The 21932-nt window shown below is 35.1% G+C and overlaps 1 protein-coding gene across 2 annotated transcripts; it reads right to left on the bottom strand.

Moving 5' to 3' along the window:
* Nucleotides 1-1152: 1152 nt before the first annotated feature.
* Nucleotides 1153-21922, bottom strand: LOC126820299 (uncharacterized). 2 transcript variants are annotated; one of them, XM_050548151.2, is made up of 16 exons: nt 21830-21922; nt 20151-20921; nt 19883-19939; nt 19265-19377; nt 17774-17801; nt 15555-15984; nt 14591-14747; nt 12529-13475; nt 10834-10885; nt 9870-9956; nt 8437-8639; nt 7910-8063; nt 6976-7080; nt 5771-5877; nt 5020-5128; nt 1153-4162 (listed from the first exon to the last, which is right to left on the bottom strand). In XM_050548151.2, the coding sequence occupies exons 2-16, from the start codon at nt 20830-20832 to the stop codon at nt 3854-3856; spliced, it is 3540 nt and encodes a 1179-aa protein (XP_050404108.2). In that variant the 5' UTR covers nt 20833-20921; nt 21830-21922; the 3' UTR covers nt 1153-3853. The 2 variants fall into 2 exon arrangements, with proteins under 2 accessions (XP_050404108.2, XP_050404107.2); XM_050548150.2 differs by having other exon boundaries at nt 21745-21914.
* Nucleotides 21923-21932: the final 10 nt, after the last annotated feature.

Raw genomic sequence — 21932 nt, 5'->3', positions numbered from 1 at the left:
AGATCTTAGGGTGATAAACCTATATTTTAAGTTTCATTGAAATCGGATAAAAATTGTGACCTGTAGACTGTTCACAAACAATTGTGGACGGACGGACGGACAGACAGGGGCGACGACAATATACGTCCACATGAAAATGTGGGCGTATAAAAACTGTTATCTGTCACTTTCGTTATGGTCTTCTCCAACTAAACATTGAATCCGGGCGATATAATAAAATTGAAAGATATAAAAGATTATGCAAATGTTGTAATATGAAAGCTGTTGGAAGATGAATTTCACTTTCTGCTGTCCCGCTTATATATTCATCCGTAGAAAATATTTTTCGCGATATTTTTGGTCTTTCCATCTCTTTTCAAAAACTAAAAAAACTCATGAATCACGGTGATAATAAAAAACTCATGAATCACGGTGATAATATAAAACTGCTTAATCTTGGAAAATATCTGTATCAGTCAACGAAAATTAGAAAAAAACTGTTAGATAACCATACCTAATGGGAAACTTCTTTAGGTGTGTGCTGGGCTGTCGGTTTAGGTTGGGATTATTTAATTATGTATTTATTTTTCAGTGATATGAGTGTACTGATAAGGTGTGTGTGTGTGTGTGTGGGGGGGGGGGGGGTATATTGTATACTGTTATCTATGTATATATAAATTACAATGCATACTATTTATATCTGTATATGTTTTTTGGCTATAGCAAACTTTTTACTTCGCCTGTAATAAAAAAGTTCAAACTTCATATAACTACATGGTATATATTATCCATGAACTGTACAGGCCAATCCAGATACACTATACTCTTACTACAAAATACATATTTAGTTTTAACGTTCCATTTTCCAGCTCTATCAGGCTAGTCAAAACGGGATATGATATGCAGTGTGATATGAGGGAAATTATATCGGGAGATGTGCTATTTTATGTGCACGTCAGAGTTTACACCAGTCCTCGGTTTTCCGTTCAATCCAACGATTAAATGCTATTCTTTGCTAGGCCCCACCTTGCACCACTAACAACGGGGAATACCACGCGGGTAGAACCCGGGGAACTCTCTCCGCCAACACTGGGAACCTACACATGGCCTTCGTGTGAGCGTGGCCCATTATATCAAAAAAATAAAATAAACAAATATCCACACTAATAAATATATATACAATCAAAACAATTTATTACTTAATTCTTATAATGCATGTATAATAATCATAATATTATTACATTAATATAAACACAAAATAATATATATAGTCTGAATAACAAAACATCTTTCAGCTTTATTTATATTAAATACAGAATAACTGTAACAACGAATAACAAGACGAACAGATGTTTAGTGCTTATTTCAAATATATTCTAGTATTTGTGAATTAGAATTTTATTTTAATGGATGACAAAATGATGAACAGTATTAAATTGGGAAGTTCACCTCCCTAATTCTTTATATTTTATTCACTGTCCAGTATTAGAATAGTTTCTACATTGCAATACCAGAGTACAAATCATTTCGATTTTAATTAACACATTAATTTGCCGAAAAGTCATTTGATGGAACATTATAATAGCAATCTCAACAATACAACACAAGGTATATATAGTAGAACTCCTTCTCTGTTATTAATAACAATATCACAAGACACGCCTTTAATGTTTACAACTTTTACCTGTAGGTGTTACATACCTCATTATACTAAATAACAGAAGTATGAAATGAAATGGAGTTTAACATCCTACTTTCCTGCACCAAATAGGCTAATGAAGACGGGCATAATGCTATGCAGTGTGCTATGAGGGAAATTTTGCCAAGACGACAGCCCTATGGCCTAATTTTATTTCTAATACCAACTGTCTAGGAATCTTTTACGTGCACGCCAATAAGCACCTGGGACCTTGGTTTTCTGTACCATTCACAGACCCTTTGTTCTGTATTTTATTGTAAATGACTAGAATAAGGTGCACTGCTTTCTTTATTTACAGTTGATGACAGTTACCCTCAACATGTCACAGCCGGCAACTTAATTCTATGTCAGTTGAAGATGAAATGATTTGTACTTTGGGTTCTGCATTGTAGAATCTACTTTTAATATCAACTAATGAAAAAATATCAAGAGACTGCAATTGTTGGATTACTTCACTAAGAATTGAATTTTCCTAGGAATAACCATAATCCAGTCAATATATATGACAAATTCAGCCAATGCAGTGAAGGTGCGGAGCCTTATGTAGCTTAGAAACGGGTCAATGGAGTGAAGGTGTGAGTCTGGCAATGTTACATTAATTATCATTATATGATCAATTATTTATTAACAAAAATTCATTAAATATAAGTATGTACATTAATGCATATTTTGTTTTTATTACAATATGTTTTTATAGTTGAAGGAATATTTTACACATTCTATAAACATATAAAGCTTTACAATTTACAGTCATTATAATAGATTCATTCAAAATAATCAATATACAAGCTGTACAGCCATTATCAGTCCTTATTTGGTCCGTCTTTTTTCTCTTATTTGGATAAAAATCTTTTCAAACTCAATTAAATAATATTTCTAATAATAAACTTCAAATTTAATACAGTGTTGACTTAACATTTTGAATCCAAACACAGTAAATTTTGGTTTAATAGAAACCCTTACGCCTTATTCTTAAAAATATTACAACTTTTAAAATAGATTGTTGCACCTCTTATGAACAGCAGCTCAATATGTTAACCAAGCACTTCCGTTAAGTTCAAATAAAATTTACAGAAATGAAATGGGATTTAATGCCTTGACAGTAGTGCTACACTTATTTCAATTTTCAAATGACAGGGGATCTGTATTGTTATGCCAATAGTATGCATGTTTTTTTTTATTCTTTCCAAACAACTAGACCCTTTTCCTTGCCAGATCCCTGACTAGGGGAAACTAGGTTGGAAATCTTGGCCACAACTGAGATTGAAACACAGTCACTGAGCCTTGCCTTAATCTAAAGTGTTTAAAGGTTTAATGAATAAAGAAAGGTCCAGTAACATATCAGTTAAAAATATTTATATTACTTTTTAATCCTGCAACTAAAAAACCAGCATTTTCCGCATGAAATTTTCAAGAGTAATTCGCGGATATCTTTAATCTTTAACAAAATAAATCAATCAAAATCTAAAAAAAAAAATGGATGATAAAAATGAAGTTTAACAAAAAAAAGTTTATAAATGCATGTATAAATGGGCTTTCATGATTTATATATTACAATGTCTTTTTTAATAATAATTACATTCTCTATTTCACAAATATATAATATACATGTAATCCCTCTTTTCCAAAACACATACACACATTGAGATTTATGGCACACTCTAACTCTTCATGTAACTCTATATTTAAACTATAGTTCTTTTTACCTGTGTCAACATTTTCATAAAGTGCAATTGATATACATGTTTCCTTCAATGATCATTTGCTTGAAAAATGAGGGTGATCGAATAAGATTAGTAGAGGATATACATGTAAGTAGTTTCTACACCCTATTGCAAATTTAACTGGTTATGAAAATGAATCTTTTTATGGTGTCCATGACAAAGCATCTTATGAAAGATGAAATGGACCACAACAGATGCGACGTCTAATTATGGAGGTTGAGAAAACCTTAGTAAATGCCGAATTAAAGAAATATCAAATTAATATAAAAATCTTTCTTTTTCTAACAAAATATTGATCCACTGCTCAAAATATTTAAAAAAAAAAAAACAGCACCAAATTCACATCATGCACCAAATTTACATCACACACCAAATTCACATCATGCACATTTAGTTACTATCGTTAGATGAAATCATCAGATCTCTATAAACAGCCCAACACACAGTTGTATTACGATTCTCTGTTTTTATACTTAGTGTGACTCAATGGTTGAGTCTTGAAGACGCGTATCTTCTCCGTGTCTGGCATAATCTTACATAATTTCTCCGTTAGCTGATGTATTGTAATAGTTTCTGAGTCAAATTGTCCAGGTGTAAATTTGATTTCTACTTTGTTATCGGTGTTACTAGTATTAGAACATGATTCTGTGTTGTTAAGAATGCCCCATTCTAGATATTCTAATTTCTTTAATTGTGATAAACTGTTGAGGGTGTTCGTGTTGACTTTAGCTGGTGATTTCACTACTTCATTGTCATTATCCTGTAAAACATAAAAAAATGCTTTAAATAAATGAAATGGGGTTTAACTTCCTTTTTTTCTGCACCAAATGGGCTAATAAAGACAGGCATGCAGTGTGCTGTGAGGGAAATATTGCCTGAACAGCAAAGTTTCCACCTACTCATCTTTGAATTCCAACTGTCAAGGGTTCTTTAAATAAATAAAATGGGCTAATGAAGACAGGCATGCAGTGTGCTGTGAGGGAAATATTGCCTAAACAGCAAAGTTTCCACCTACTCATCTTTGAATTCCAACTGTCAAGGGTTCTTTAAATGAAATGGGCTAATGAAGACAGGCATGCAGTGTGCTGTGAGGGAAATTTTGCCTGAACAGCAAAGTTTCCACCTACTCATCTTTGAATTCCAACTGTCAGTAAATTGTCCCATCCTAACAAATTGACATATTTCCAAAAGAGGACCCAATCCTCACCACTTACGGTTTTAAATAATTCATGAGTCATTACACACTAGAGCTTCATTGTAATACTGATGATAACATCCAAGAACTACGCCTGTATTATAGTGAGAATCTCATACATTATACACTATGGGTTGGACGAGCTCTTCAAACCAAAACTGTAACTGAATGCTGATTTTACTATTTGATATCTGGTTTCATCAAGGCTTAATTTCTTCAGTCTCCAGGTAATATTCATGATATTGTCACAATCAGCGATTGTCAATCAGACATAATAATAATGTAATATCTATAAAGTGCCAATCTGTCCACAAATGCATGTCCTAGACAAATTATAAATTCCTTGATCTGTTCAGCTAATTTGGAACTACAACATCTACTGCTACGGATTTAATTTGGAACTACCACATCTATAAACTTACCTCAGATGTATCAGGCCAAACAATAAATCTATAGAGATTTTCTAGTTTCTCTGTAATACTTGATAAATTATCTGGTATAATAAACATTACTAATTCCAACTCTTCTAATCTGTAAATATAAACAAATCCCTCAAATTCTTTCTTTAATACTATATGCTAATATTATACAGCAACATGTAGGCGAATAAAACAATTATTATTGAGATGTGACCAAATATATTGTACTACTTGTAGGGCCAAGCTTATCTGTAAGGAGAGAGAGAGAGAGAGAGAGAGAGATAACCCTCCAGGGTGGTCATGCTATAAAACATTGGATCATTCCAAGAGGCAGGTTGCACCTCATGGAAATTATGATTTAATGAGAGAGAGAGAGAGAGAGAGAGAGAGAGAGAGAGAGATAACCGTCCAGGGTGGTCATCCTACATTGTATAAAACATTGGATCATTCCAAGAGGCAGGTTGCGCCTCATTGAAATAATAGATCTAATATAAAAAAGAGTTCAATACGAACAAAACTAGTTACAAATAATTGGGATAACTGGAAGAATCGCCCATTTCTACCTATTTTATAAAAAATAACTATTTTAACTCAAAAGAATCAAAAGTCTCCTTAAGGTAAATACAGTTGTTTAATTCTATCTTTTCAATCATAGGACAATAACTGACACTAGGAACATGTTGAGTTGTAGCTGACAGGTTTATTGTGATATTTATATTGTTGTAAAAAGCTAGTGAATATAATAAATACCTACCCTGTAATTTGAATAAGAGCATCAGCTAAACTTGTATTCTTTAAATCACCACCACATTCCAGACGTAATCTCTTTAAATTGGTTAATTTAGCTAAATGTTCATATGTCTGAAATAATACAGTAGAATATGAGCTTGTTACGCTAGAATCTGATCAGTGTCATTTACCTCTTGGGGTGAGAGAGAGAGAGAAATGAGGTTTAACGTCCACTCGACACAAACTAGGTCATTTCGGGACTAAAATATGGTTTAATTTTATTTCAATAATTCGCTTGCTTTAGCAGTGGGAGGAAACCGGAGGACCCGGAGAAAACCCATGAGGTTGGACAGGCGACCCTACTCCTTGTGACATACAACCGGGGATTAGAAACCACGCCAGTTGACTCAATGAGAGGTCTTATGATACAGCACGCACGTGCTAACCATTCGGCCATCCAACCCCCCATCTTGGGGTGATTATGTTTACTGAATAAACAGGTAAGCCTTTATGGACCAGGCTACATATTAGGTCCCCCAAAAAGTTACCCAACTGACGCTATTTTTCCAGCCCACATTGATAATCCCAAGCTTTTTTTCTCATTTCCCAGGTCCTGTAACTCGGGTCTTGGTATGATTTTCTGCAGACACTGAAATTTTGTTATTATAACATTCCAAATCGCCATTTTTTTTTTACAGAAGCTTACTCAGTAATTAAGCTATAAAATGCTAGGAAATAAATAAAAATCTTTTACAGTTATTTGTAAAATGGTTAATAAAAATAAAAGATTTTCAGACAGAACGACTTTATTTTTTGTGGCCAAGTAACCATAATGTCATATAGTAATGCCACCTTTCATGGACGAGTTCCCTCCCCTTTGTTCTTTATTGGAGTACTTGGGAGTTATCTCCCATATTTGGAATATTTTGCATTTAGAGAGGTTGAATATAATATGGCCTATCTCACGTGTGGTTTTTACATGTAGATTCAATACATTTTAATCCATGGTGAACCAGATAACTACCCCCAACAGAGCAATAACGCAGGTATTTTTGAAGGCGCCTTACTGGAAGCTGAATGCACATTTTTATCTTCAATCAAAAGTATAACACTGTCATTTTCAAATTTTTTAAAAAGTAAATGATTACAGAAATAAATATAATGTAGCCTGTTTTGACTATTACTGGTAATATGTTTAAACTGTTCTGAGAGTAAAATAATATTTCTTACCTCGGACCATGGTGAACAATCACCAATTTCTAATGTTTTTAATTTCTGCATCTGACCCAGGAAATGGAATTCTGAATCTTGAAATGATCGCAATGTTGTCAAGGACTGAAATGCAGAGATAAAACATTTATTGTAACAATTTGTTACATATACTATATGGTCTGGAAATGGTCAAGTTGGTGCTGAGTGGATGTCAAACCTCATTTTTCTCTCTTTATATTTCACTGTTTGTGACAACTGTTTGGGAATAACACATGCTATATCCTTATTTCATAAATTAGCATGCTGGAATAGTGAGGAAACTTAACCACCAAAGGGTTGAATAGGTAACCATCAATATGGAGGTCGCAGGTATCGATCCCGGTGTTGGCCGAGAAAGTTCATCATGATTTTCTGGCGGCGTTTCCCTCTGTCTGGGCAAAATTCCCCTTATAGCACACTGTATGGTGTATATGTATGTCTGTCTTCATTAGCCCAGTCAGTAGGACATTAAACATTATTTTGTATAATCACAGGATTTCATAGATTAGAAATCCATACTCCGTAGTGCTGTATTTTAGAGAGAGAGAAATGGGGTTTAACGTCCACTCAACACAAACTGGGTCATTTCAGGACTAACATATGGTTAATTTCATTTCAATAATTTGCTTGTGCGTAGGGGTCTTTAGTAGGGGGAAGAAACAGGAGAACCCGGAGAAAACCCATGAGGTTGGACAGACGACCCTACTCCCTGTCACGTACAACCGGAGAATCGAAACCATGCCAGTTGACTCAATGACAGACCTTATCATACAGCACGCATGTGCTAACCACACAGCCATCCACCCCCCCCTCTGTATTTTAGATCATTTGACAACCAAAACCCATCTTTCACCTCATTCCATTATGTACTGTACTTATAAATTGTAAATGTGATAAAGTTAACGGAACTTACTAAAACTTGTAAATGTGATAATTGTGTAAGTTGTGATAACCCACTAGTAGAAGAGAAGGTAGGTAATACCAGTCCTCCCACACCCCGTAATCTCAACTCACGTAGATGTTGTAATGTAGAAAATTTACCAATATCTATCTTTGTTGGTGTATTCCTGAAAGTAAACCAGGAAGTCTAATTGCAAGAATCCCATAAGAATGCCCAAAAAGTATTCAGAACTTTCTTGCCATTTTCTACCCAAATTAAATTGATTATAAAATTTAAAGTTCTTAGGAACAAGCTGCATTATTAATTATCTTATTTCATAACAAAATATTTTCTTGCCTGATATTTGAAGGCAATGATAAGTAAACCAATTAATCGTAGGTAGACGTGTTGTTTTTCAGCCAATAGTTTGGCTTTAATTAAACATAAAATACAGATGTAACACCATCCTTCGATGATGGCCTGCCATTATTTCAAATAACTCATGTGACAATTAAACCAGACTTAAATATTGATTATCATTCACAAAATCTATGACTTACCACATTTGTTCGGAATTACTGTCAGATATAAATTCAGCTGAGAAAACTTCTAAACTCTGTAGTTTCTCACAGACAGAATGTAGAACTGTTGCTGGTACCAAACCAAACTGTATATCTCGTAATGCTACCAGATTATGTAAATTAGCCATTAACATATGCCATGTTCTATTTCTGTCATCATAATGATGTAAACCTTTTAAACTCTGTAATATAATTTATATCATAACATCAACACAGACCAGGATATAAAATATACACCATTAAAGATACATTATGTAAGAGCTAAATCTTCCTATTATAGGTCTTTTGTCTGACCTCAAATGTTAAATAATCTTTTATTATGACATTTATTCACATGACAAACCCATAATGAACTCTAGATCATCCCTGCTACATTTTGAGAACACTGCACACTTATTTTATACAAAGAGTAACACTGTAACCCAGGTATCATTTAATCTTGTGTATCTAGCACTAATTTCTTTCACATTCATTTGATATTAAATCTTTGTTTTAAAAATTCGTAAAAATCATTTAAAGGTACTATCCCGGTTTAAACAGAGTCTCAAAAATTAAATTCCGAGTACGTATAAAATTTAAGCGCCAAAGTATATAGGGGTGCTGTATTTACCTTTTGAACGTCAAAACCCACTTATCCGGACACGCAACCTTTTTAAGATTTCGGATCAATTTTTTCGTTGGGTGACCTGATCATCGATTCCCGTTCCTTAAGAGGTCTATACAGTGAATGGCCCATGTGCTGTGCTTGATAACGAAAGGTAAATTTCACCTACATTTTTGTACACATTTGTTTTATAAAAAGTCTGGTTTTATCCAGACACCGCATAATACAGCTTGGAACATCGGTCTCCATTTCCAGATAAAGACTGGCAGGATTAAGTTGTTTGAAAACGTACCACATATATTGAGTTAGTTGCTCGGCCATAAGATAGATGATTTTAAGGGATTTTAGCACGCAATTAAGCAGTTTTATTCTCCAAATTATTATCGGGATTGGCCCTTTAAAATCACCTATAAACATCTAATTTGTACTTGTGTCCCGTTTAAAGCTGACTGATTAATTTTGATAATGAGTGCCCAATTTACAAGTATTTAATTTCCTGACCACTGTTCAAATATTAATCATAATACATCAATAATCAATTGGGTTGCTTATTTCTTAACAGTGATTGAGAAATTAAATGCTTGTAAATTGGGCGCTCATCAAAATTGAATGGTCAGTTTTAAACTGGACACAAGTATAAATTAGATGATTTTTGGTGATTTTAATTGATTTTTACGAATTTTTAAACAAAGATCTGATATTGAATGATTGTGAAAGAAATTAGTGCTGAATACACAAGATTAAATGATACCTGGATTACAGTGTAAAATGAATCAGTTAATTGTAACATCAGTAGAGATATACTTACCAATCTTTCAACACCAACTTGTCGTATAAATCTAGTTGATGTTTCCCAATCAGGTATCTTCATATCTTTTAACCTGACCAATCTCCACTAGAATCAAATATATAAATACTTCATTTGATTAAATCCTGATATATTTACAACAAGTGTTTGGAAACCTGTATTTGGTGTAATATGGCTAGCACATGTACCTCAGCAGAGATCAAGAGATAATAATTTTTATTCATCTAGCAAGTGCCTTATTAAGGAAATATAGTTTTGCCATGCAACAAATAAATGCCCATCATCAGCATTACAAAGAAACGCTGTTAAATTTTTTGGTAAGGGGCAATAGCTGAGCATAAAATTTAAGGGCCACTTTGGTTTATAAAAGGATTCCGTTTACGACTAGCCCAACAATCCAAGTAAATTGGGGAAAAAAAATCTCAAAATCATTGATCTGTAGAGAGTTTACAAGAATTGTTAATGAAATGAAATGGGGTTTAACGTCCTACTGTTCTGCTCCTATACTGGGCTAATGAAGGACATTTTGCCCGGGCAGCGGCACTATCGACTACTCTTATCGAATTCCAACTTCAAACGGATCTTTTACATGCATTTCGATGTATACACGGGACCTCGGTTTTTCGTCTCATCCGAAGGACTAGACAGCTGTCCTTGCCAGGCCCCTTGTTCTGCACTACTGACAAGGGGAAATCACTTAGGAAAATCTGGATGAACTTTCTTAGCCAATGCAGGGATCGAACACCCAACCTCCAGGCTAGCGCGCCAGCGACTTAACCACCTAGCCACCATGGCTCCCGAATTGTTAACGAAGAGACAGACACAAGTGACAACTATACACGCCTGTATGAAATATGTAAAATGTGTCCAGATTAATTAGAAACGTGTACTATAGCTGTTTTATAATGCTTTATATTTATGACACGTTTTAACCTACATAATTTTATATAGATCAAATACTTACAAGAGATGACTGTTTTGATATGTGGTGCCATGTTTTACAAACTTGTCCCACCCTGAAAATAACAAATGAAATGGGGTTTAACCATTCTATTTTTAATTTGAAATTCCAGAATAGACACCGTGGTTGTCAGCCCTCCATCATGCCTCACATTCTGGTTATCGAGATCCTGGAAATCTTTTAAATAAAATTACTTTTATCTTGATTATAGCTAAAATTTACTGTCCAATTTTGAGTCCGGTCTCATAATCGTTACAGCTTATTTATATCTAACAAATATTCTATACAAATTACATGTAGGTCATTTAAGGGCTAAAATATGCTATATTTCATCTTAATAATATACTTGTGTGCCAGGGATGAAACCCTGAGAGGTTACATCAATGACAGACCTTATGATCTAAAGTGTATGCATTAGCCCACGCAGGCAACCCAATCTAATATTAAGGTTTGAAATGTACATGTACATGTATCAAATGATATATCTGATCTAAATAGTTTGCTTGCTCACCAGAGGTGTATAAACTAGAGAGAGAAATGGGGTTTAACGTTCACTCGACACAAACTAGGTCATTTCGGGGTAACATATGGTTCAATTTTATTTAAATAATTTACATGCATGTAGAGGTCTTTAACAGTGGGAGGAAACCGGAGAACCTTTTCACGTACAAGCTGTGAATCGAAACTACGACACTTGAATCAATGAGACATAGAGCACGTGTTAACCATTCAGCCATTCAACCCCCCAATCTAATCAAAATATAGATCTATATTTTGTTTTTTATACTTTCGATGGCCTACACTACATGTAGATCTAACAAGTTATAGTGGGAGTTCACGTTCTATGACGTCAGGTACCAAGCAAGCGACATTTGACCTGATTACGTCAGTCATTCAATTAACCAATTAGCGACCGCCATGTATTTTTTTTATCTACTTTTGCTTTGTTTTGATTTCTATTGCCGCTAATGTCTACCCACAGTTCTGCACAAAAAAGGTCAAACGCTCGAATCGACAAGACCATTTGATTGGCTGACCCCTCATTTCAAGCAGAACACCGAGTTAAATAACAACGCTTCCAGATCCAAGTGTAGTAAAGACAAGTAAAATCGAAATTTTGAACTATAAAAACGAAACGAAATTGGATCTGTGTTTTAACCAGATTTCCCAACCCCCCTGAGGTGCATAACAGTGTAATGAAAGAGGATGCACAGACGATGGATATTTCAATCTAAAGTGCATGTAGATCACTCGGCCACCTGATCTTCTCAACATCAGCATTAAAGTGTGAAATGAATTGTATCTTTTTATTCAATAAATAATGTTAGAAAATAAAGAGAGAGAGAGAGAGAGAGAGAAATGGGGTTTAACTACACAAACTAGGTCATTTCGGGACTAACATATGGTTTAGTTTTATTTCAATAATTCGCTTCGGGACTAACATATGGTTTAGTTTTATTTCAATAATTCGCTTGTGCGTAGGGGTCTTTAGCAGTGGGAGGAAACCGGAGGACCCGGAGAAAAACCCACGAGGTTGGACAGGCGACCCTACTCCTTGTCACGTACAACCGGGGATTCGAAACCACGCCAGTTGACTCAATGACAGACTTTATGATACAGCGCGCACACACTAACCATTCAGCCATCCAACCCCCCTAGAAAATATAGAGGTCTGAAATGTAAGTAAATGTAACTCACCGTAAGAGATCATAGGTCGTAAGATATTTAAATATATGCAGCATACACTCATAACCACCATATAACATCTTCATATAACAACTAGTAGGATTGATACCAATACGAGTTTTCTTTACTTTAAATACACTATTTACAGTATTAGCACTATCACTGATGGTCTTATTACTCCCTGTATCACTACTTGTATTATTAGTCTCCGCTACCGATTTAAACGTCTCCATTCCTCCGCTATTATTAGAAACAGTCACATTTAGTTTCGCATTTGGATCAACGGGTAAGCCAAATGTGTTGGGCGGTAACACAACTTTAAGTCCTTCTTTAGAGTTGATCACACAGTTGGGAGGAACGACAATGTGAACGTTGTTGATCTTTAAAGCTAAAGGCTGCGAGAGATTCAGTCGTTTGGTGACGGCACCGGGTAATGTCAACAATTGTGCGTTAACTGGTGTCTCTTTAGATGGTTTCTGAACCACTACAGGGGTCTGCGGAGATAGACCCAACTGTGAATTAGGTGGCATTGTAAGAGGGGGTGGGGGTAAAGTTGGTCGCATTTGGACTGTTCCTGGAGCTGCCGTAAGCCGCGGTGGAGCTATGGTGATGGATGTGGGACTAGTTAAAGAATGAATGGAACGAGGAATGGGGTTGTTGGCAGGTTTTAAGGGTGGGAGAGGTGGAATTTCAAAATTTAATGCAGGTTTCAATGGTGGAGGGCTCTTGGCATCCAGAAATGTTCGTAATGTTGAATTGATACTGTTAGCTAGAGTATAAGAGGAACTAGGTGTTGTGGGTACAGTAGGAGAAACACCACCATTAGATGTAGCAAGTGATCTAGAAGGAAATACAACTGTTACGGTAGAAGATGATCCAGGTGCTGTTGGTATGCTTAAATATGAATTACTGGATTTTTCTACACCATTTCCTGTTTTACCATGGCCAGATTTACATCTCTGAAAAACATAACCAAGAAATGATTATTGCTATCAGGAAATCTTTAACAAATACAGCTTTTATTAACTGTTCATCCAGATCACTTTTAAATGTTTCAAACCATAAATTGGATAAATTAATGGTAGTTTAGAAATAAAATGAAATGGTGTTTAACATCAGACTTTTCTTCACTAATCAGAAATGAAATACAATGGAGTTTAACATCCTACTTTTCTGCTTCGACTGGGCTAATGAAGACGGGTATATGGCATACAGTGTGCTACATGTATTAGACAAATTTTGCCCAGACAGCGGCAGTACGTCCTACTCTTATATCAAATTCCAACTGCCAAGGGATCTTTTACGTACACGCCAATGTGTACAAAGGACCTGGTTTTTAGTCCCATCCAAACGACTATTCGTTGTCCCTTGCCAGGTACTCTGTCCTGCACCACTGACATGGGGGAACCACGCCAGAAAATCTTGATGAACTTTCTCGGTCGGTAACTGGACCTCAATCTTTTATCTCCTCCAAAATCCTATACATGTACTTTACCAGATTCCCTATCCTATAGTCAAGGGTGGTAAAAAAGTTTAGATGAACTGAATGGGTATGTGAAATGAAATGGGGTTTAATGCCAGAACTTTTTTTCTGCTAATGAATGAATGAAACCAATGCATACGCTATGTGGGATATTTTGCCTGGATAGCAGCTGAATTCCAACTGTCAATTTTTTTATGTGCATGTCAAGGGTGCACACAGGCATAGGACCTCTGTCTTTCATCCCAACCAAACAATAGATGCTGTTCTGTGCTATACCCTCTGTCCTGTACCACTGACACGGGAACGTAAGCCAGTACCTTACTCACTGGACAAGGAGTAGGGTCGCCTGTCCAACTCCGTGGGTTTTCTCCGGGTCCTCCGGTTTCCTCCCACTGCTAAAGACCCCTACGCGCAAGCGAATTATTGAAATAAAATTAAACCATGTTAGTCCCGAAATGACCTAGTTTGTGTCGAGTGGACGATAAACCCGATTTCTCTCTATCTCCCCTTACTCACTGAGCCACCGTGGCTCCCTACTGCTAAGGAAGATGGACCCAATGAGCGTGTATAAAACAAGTAGTTAATACTTACTAAACAGTTAAATACGGATGGTATATTATTATCTGGTACGTTAACACATCGTGGATGAAATAAACACATACATATACAACATTGTAACTGTGGTGGTTGACCTTCTAAACCAGGACAATTTATTGTACATAGCTGACCATCAGATCTACCATCCATCCTGTAAAATTCAATTCTGTTTTAATAATATATCCAGATTAACATATATATAAATTTGAAACTTTCTAATCAAATACTACAATACTTCCATGCTGTGGTATTCATCCTAGTGGGAATTTCTCACAATGAGGATAGCGCTTGTATCAAGATCAATTTTGTTTTTTGACTGCGGAACATGGTGACAGCAGTACTAAAGTGTACTCTTATTTTGAATTCCAACTTTCAGGTGATCCTTAACATCCTTAAATGAACAAGTTCAATCTGTAAAGGAACTACATCAATCTATAAAAGAAGAACATCTATCTGTAAAAGAAGAACATCAATCTACTATAAAATTAACAACATCAATTTGTTAAACAAGGTCAATCTGCAATCTGATTAAAAGACAGATCTATATTTCGTTTCGTTTTTTTTATACTTTCGATGGCCTACACTATATGAAGATCTGACAAGTTATAGCGATAGGTCACGTCAGGGGTCAAAAGACCGACTTTTGACGTAGAGATCAGACATTTGATTAACCAATCAGCATAGATGTTACTAGTGGATTACCCACAGTTCCAGGCAAAAAAGGTCAAACACTTGATTCGACCGACCATTTGATTGACCGACCCTTCATTTCAAGCAGAACACGAGTTAAATAACAAGTCTTCCAGATCCAAGTGTAGTAAAGACAAGTAAAACAAAATTTTGAACTATAAAAACGAAACGAAATAGGATCTGTGTATTAACCAGATTGGATCAATCTGCAAAGTGAACAAGATCAAACTATGGTAAATCTGTAAAATGAACAACCAAAATAACTTACGTTGGATTTGTTTGTTTTATAACTTGTTGTGGACGTGGTGTTGTACTTTTTCTAGCTGTGGCCTTCTTTTTAACAGGTGGTTCTAGACCAGAACCAGTTGTCACATCTAAACTACGTTTTTTACTACTCTCTACAGCCATTTCTAAATATGGTGCCACAAAAAAATCTTCTTCGTCATCTCTCTCAATAACAACTTCTGGTTCGGGTCCAGAAGCTCGAGGTCGTCCGGGTTTTAACGATGACACTTTTGGGCTCATTCGATTACCTTTTGCTCGGCCTCTTTTAGGTGTTAAAGGGCTCTTAGAATAAGTATCAGCTGGTCTCCGAGATTTACCTGCAGATCGGACAATTTCAAATGGTTCTCTGTAGATTGGTTTTCTCATAAAACAGAAACATTCCAGAGGCAATCGATTTGATGCAGATTTATTGACTGTAAAGATATAGAAATATTATTCAAATATTTGATCAATATCAGATATATATCTGAATTGTGCGAGAATATAAAACAAATTTGTTACTATAACTACATCAATTTAGCTCCAAATTTGTTACTATAACTACATCAATTTATCTCCAAATTTGTTACTATAACTACATCAATTTGTCTCCAAATTTATTACAAAACTACATCAATTTATCTCCAAATTTGATTTGTCTCCAAATTTGTTACTATAACTACATCAATTTGTCTCCTAATTTGTAACTATATATTTAACTACAGTAGAATCTGTATGAGCAGCCACTCCTATTCAGCGATATCTCCTTGTAAGCGGTCACGATAAATTCCCCCCGTAGAAATTCTGTTGTTTCATCTCTTTATTCAACGGTCACTCCTCTAACGCGGCCAGCGGTCACTATTTTACTAATAAATTCAACAAAACATCGCCCATTCAACGGCCATTGTTGAATGATACCATCTTGTCGTTCTTTGTAACACCCCCGCTAATCCCGTGAGTAGTAGTTAATTAACTGGACCCCCACTGATCAGGTAAAAAGAAATGTAAAAATAACAATCAACCCGGGATTATCTGTTAATTAATCTTTTGTTTTATTAAACGACTAACCTGATCATTGTTTTCACGCGTAACGACACATTATTTGATACTGATTGAATAAAATAAAAGTACCGAGTTTTGTCACGATCATCTAGTATCTCTCTTAGCGCCTCCTATAACATTACATACAGAGTTACACCCCCTGTAAATAGGTGATAAAATTAGCGATGTTTTTTGTTCATGTGCTTTTTTGATAAAATAAAATGAATTCATCGATTTTCTTCACAAAAATGGATAAATATTATCGAATGCATCACAATGGTAGACAGTAGTATCGAAGGTTGGTACAAAATGACAAGTTTACAGAAGTTATGTCCGAGATTTGAGTAAAGAATTTTCGTTCGGCGCAAGATTCAGCGACGGCCAAATTTACCGCTTCCAATGCATCCAAGCGTAATATTTAATTTATGTCGGCACAAAAAGCAACGAGATTTTATTAAGAGGCCACTCCCGTTAAGTTATGTCCGAGATTTGAGTAAAGAATTTTCGTTCGGCGCAAGATTCAGCGACGGCCAAATTTACCGCTTCCAATGCATCCAAGCGTAATATTTAATTTATGTCGGCACAAAAAGCAACGAGATTTTATTAAGAGGCCACTCCCGTTAAGCGGTCAGTTGTGAAAATTCCCTTGGGTGGCTGCTTAATGCAGATTCTACTGTATACATGTCTCAAAATTTGTTACTATACATGTAACTATACATATCTTTTTTTTTGTCTCCAATTAAAATTCCCATGTTTTTTTTTAAAGATGCATTATGTAAGATTATGTGACATTTCTCTCTATTATAATAGTTAATATATTGATAATGTAAAACAAATATATTTTTTTAAATTAAATAATTAACTGGAAATCGTGTTTAAATCTGTTGATTATGGGCTTGGCATGAGAATAAATGTCTAATTAATGATTTATATATAACATTTGAGGCCAACCGAAAGATCTGCATTAGGTAGATTTAGCTCTGCATCTTTGATATGCACACTTTTTACGATTCTATTTACTGTGAATTTACAATATGACAGTAGCTACATGTAGCATAACAATTTTGTTGACCAAAGCAGTTAGTGCGTAACAATTTCATTGACTAACATACATGTACTACACATTAATTTATTCTGCAATTAATGGGTAATTCTATGTTTGATTCCACAAACGAAACTTACCATATTCTGTTATCTGTATCATTGATCTCTGTAATAAATCAAACAAACAATTAACATATTGACATTATATTTCACTTGTTCTATTCATTGAAATGAAATGAAATGGGGTTTAACGTCCTACTGTTCTGCTCTTAAACTGGGCTAATGAAGACGGGTATACGCCATACAGTGTGCTATAAGGTACATTTTGCCTACTCTTACATGTATATCGAATTCCAACTGCCAGGGGATTTTTTACGTGCACGCCAATATATACACGGGACCTCGTTTTTTTTGTCCCATCCGAACAACTAGACAGCTGTCCTTGTCAGGCCCTCCGTCCTGCACCACTGACAAAACGAAAACCACACCAGAAAATCTGGATGAACTTCCTCGGCCAATGCAGGGATCGAACACCAGACCTCCAGGCTAGCGAGCCAGTGTTTTACCCACTTAGCCACGTGATCCCCTCTATTCATTGAAACTAACTTTCTATTTATATGTATCTCAAAATGAGAAGAGGTGTCATTATCACACACAGAAACTGACTGGCCATGTTGTCTCCTATTTAGCACACAACATAGATTTAACATTCCTGATTGACCTGTATCTACAGTCAAATTGAGATTTTTATCCTGTCAAAGAATGGAGTGTGTCTCTTTATACGCTTGAAGGAACCTGCAGGAAAGGAAATAAGATTTAATGTCTTACTGTCATACAACATGCAATGAGGTAGTGGTACCCATTGCTTCATAGCACACTGCATTGGCCCGACTGGAGCAGAAAAGTAGGATGATAAACCCCATTTCATTTTCTGCTTTTTTAAAAAGAAGCGGTTGCCATACAAGATACGCACATTTTGCAAGAGACGGACAAGCTAAAAAAAGTGATTTTCCGTACAATCAGGGGCCATAATCCAATATGTTACAGTCTGACATGAGACAATACAGTATCAAAAGGAACCAAGATCTTTGAGATATAAACATATCTCCGTGAAGTTACGGTCCAATACATGCCAATATCGAAAGGAACTAAGATCTTTGGGATTACAACCCATGTTTCAAGTTTCGTCAATATTCGATAAAATTGTTACCTCTAGATTGTCCACAAGCTAAAAACGTGATTTTTCGTACAATCAGGGGTCATAATTCATGAAGTTGTGGTCCGATTCATGCCAAAATTGAAAGGAATCGAGATCTTTAGAACACATGTATAAACCCATATTTCAAGTTTCATCAAAATTGGATAATAATTGTGACCTGTAGAATGTTCACAAACAAAATGTAGATAAACAGGGGGGACTACAATATACATCCATATGAAAATGTGGGTGTATAAAATCTTCAAAATTGATTTTCATTGACTAGATCTTATGGTTTTTAATAGCAAAATATTAGATTGCAATATTCATGTATGAATGTATCAAAAATTTGACCAAACACTACATGCACTTTAACACTCATTCATATCAAATCAATGCACAATAAAGTCAATCAATTCTAACAAATTTACCAGTTTTTTTCCTTCAGGAGTAAAATAGTAAATATCAACAGGTTTACTCTTTCTTTTTCCAGTATCAGAATATTTCTGAAAGACATTTCGCTGTACAACTTCTCGTTTCCATCCTAAAAATATTCAAGAACACATTCATTTTACAGCAACAGTAGTTTACAAATCTGGAAATAAAGCACTGACAGAGAGAGTTTAAAGTCCACTAGACACAAACTAGGTCATTTCTGGACTAACATATGGATTACTTCTATTATTTCAATAATTCGATATAAGAGTAAGCAATAGTGCCGCTGTCATGCAAAATTTCCCTTATACATGTAGTACACTACATGTATATTGGGTATGCCCGTCTTCATTAGCCTGGTAGGACGTTAAACCCCATTTCATTTCTTTATTTCCAGGCCTGACAGTACCATAGAACTAGTATTGATTTATAATTTCTAAAAACATTTTTACAAATGAAACAATAATGCGCATACAGTATACTGAAGGGCTGATTCTGAAATGAATAATTGAAAAGTCACCCATTTGTTTCAAGAATATGATACAGACTACTGGAATTCATACTATCAGCTTAGTATGTAGATTGGTAAAACGTTTGTTGAATTTGTTACTCACCATCTTTAAAAGGTCTGGTTAAAAGTTCCATGTCTAAGTTAGCTGTATATTTATGGACTGAAGTAATGAAAAAAAAAAAAAAAATGTAAATTTGTAATTTTTGGACGAAAGAAATAGAATGGATAAATCTTTACTAAAATATAGAGAAAATTCTTTCTGTAGTACAAAATAAAATTTAAAAAATCTGAACTAAAGATTTTCCTGTGTCATGACTACATATTTGAAAAGATTTATTCAATTAGAAATATTCAACATGATATCCACTTACTATCTTTCATAAGTGTTTCTAATGAATCACTTTCATTTCCATCATCTTCATCTATTAGTAAGGAACCATCAGTTTGTGACTCATCCAACTGTGAATTATCAAGCTGTGAATTATTTATCTGTGAGATATCACTCTGACTTTCTGTCTCGTCATCCTTAACACTACCCTTTGTACTTGTGTCACGACTATTTTCATCTACATCCATATAAACTTCACTGGCTGATGTTGATATTTCTTTTGATTCATCATTTGCTTTTGTTTTCGACTCCGCATCAGTAACATCTGCATTTCCATTTTCTGTATTTTTAGGATTATCTTTATGCTTAACTTCCATCACTTCTGAACGGTCTAATTTGGGCTTGTCATTTGCTGCATTCTTTGCTTCTTTATCACATAATATAGAAGAATTCTGATTTTGATCAACTAATTTTTCAGAATCTTTGTTTTTATCTTCTCCATCAGATGGCACAGCACTTTGAGGAGAATCGCATTTCTGTCCAGGGGATGACAGAGATATGACTAGTTTTTCACTGTTGTCAGTTTCTTCTGATTTCTCTTCCTCCAGAGCTAATGTTATCTTGTCTTTAGCTTGCTCACTTACGCAATTATGATCCTCATCTGCTTGACCATCAACAGTATCTTTGTTATCCAATGAATCTTTGTCAGCATGGCTTTGATCCATCTTAGAGTTTCTAAGGGCTCTAAAATCCCAGAGTTACACTACTATTTGTTTGCTCTATCAGCTATTGATTTCATTTAAGAATTCAGGATCTGTAAAATAATAATTTCTATTTAATTGATAAATTAAATTACAACTATCAAGGTTCTTTCAAGAGCACATCTAGGCTTACCCGACCCTCTCTCCTGCACCACTGACAAGAGGTAACCAGAAATCATAAGAAACTTTCTCGGCGAACCGCAGGCCTCCAGGTCAGTGGGCGATCTCCTCATCCGCTTAGCCATGACTGCTCGCAATAATTACGAACTACATAATTTCATAGTTATTAGCGTTCAGAGTTACGAAAATTAAAAATATGTCGCTAACACGTTTTCTTAAATTCGCTTCGGAATAAACTGAAGTTCAAGTTAAATTATCTCCCTTTACTTAAGTTGAATCACATGACACGTTCTATTTATAGCTTGCATCCTCATTTAATATGTTAGTGTGTGGCGCCCCCTAACAGTAAGCTAACTACTAAGCTATGTGGCTCATTCTGATTTCATATTCTCTATTAAGCCGAACAATATATTGAATCAAGATATTACGCATTAAAATCACGGAAGGTTTCGCAATGAATAATGATACCGAAACATTAGTAGGCCTAGACGTAGTCCACAGACTACAAAAACAAATCGAGTCGCATCATTCAAATTTCAATAATAAAACCACATCTTATCAAGACTTATCTAAATGTTTGTAATTCATATTGGCAAATCATATATTTCAAGCTCCATCTAAATACAAATTGAGCATTCAGTGAAAAGATACTATGTTAATGACGTGTTAGAAGAATAGAGTCACAGTCCACTGAGTATGAAGGAGTAAGAGAAGAGTATAAAAATGTGTGGTGATTACTAGAAATCGAATTGCTACCTATATTACTGGCTTAAATATATAGTATTATGAGTTCCAAGGTCATAACCGTTAATGTTTAGTTGTAAACTAATACTTCACGAACCAAAATTGTTACTTCTTTTACAAGTAACTCATTAAATCACATAAAACTTGTTCGCTTCTCATTGAACCATTCACGCCGCGCCATTGCTGATTTTGACCGGAAG

The sequence above is a fragment of the Patella vulgata genome, chromosome 5, assembly GCF_932274485.2.
Source record: "Patella vulgata chromosome 5, xgPatVulg1.2, whole genome shotgun sequence".
Classification (NCBI taxonomy): Eukaryota; Metazoa; Mollusca; class Gastropoda; family Patellidae; genus Patella; species Patella vulgata.
The sequence above is the reverse complement of the archived record's forward strand: the minus strand, read 5'-3'. Positions and strand labels throughout refer to the sequence as shown.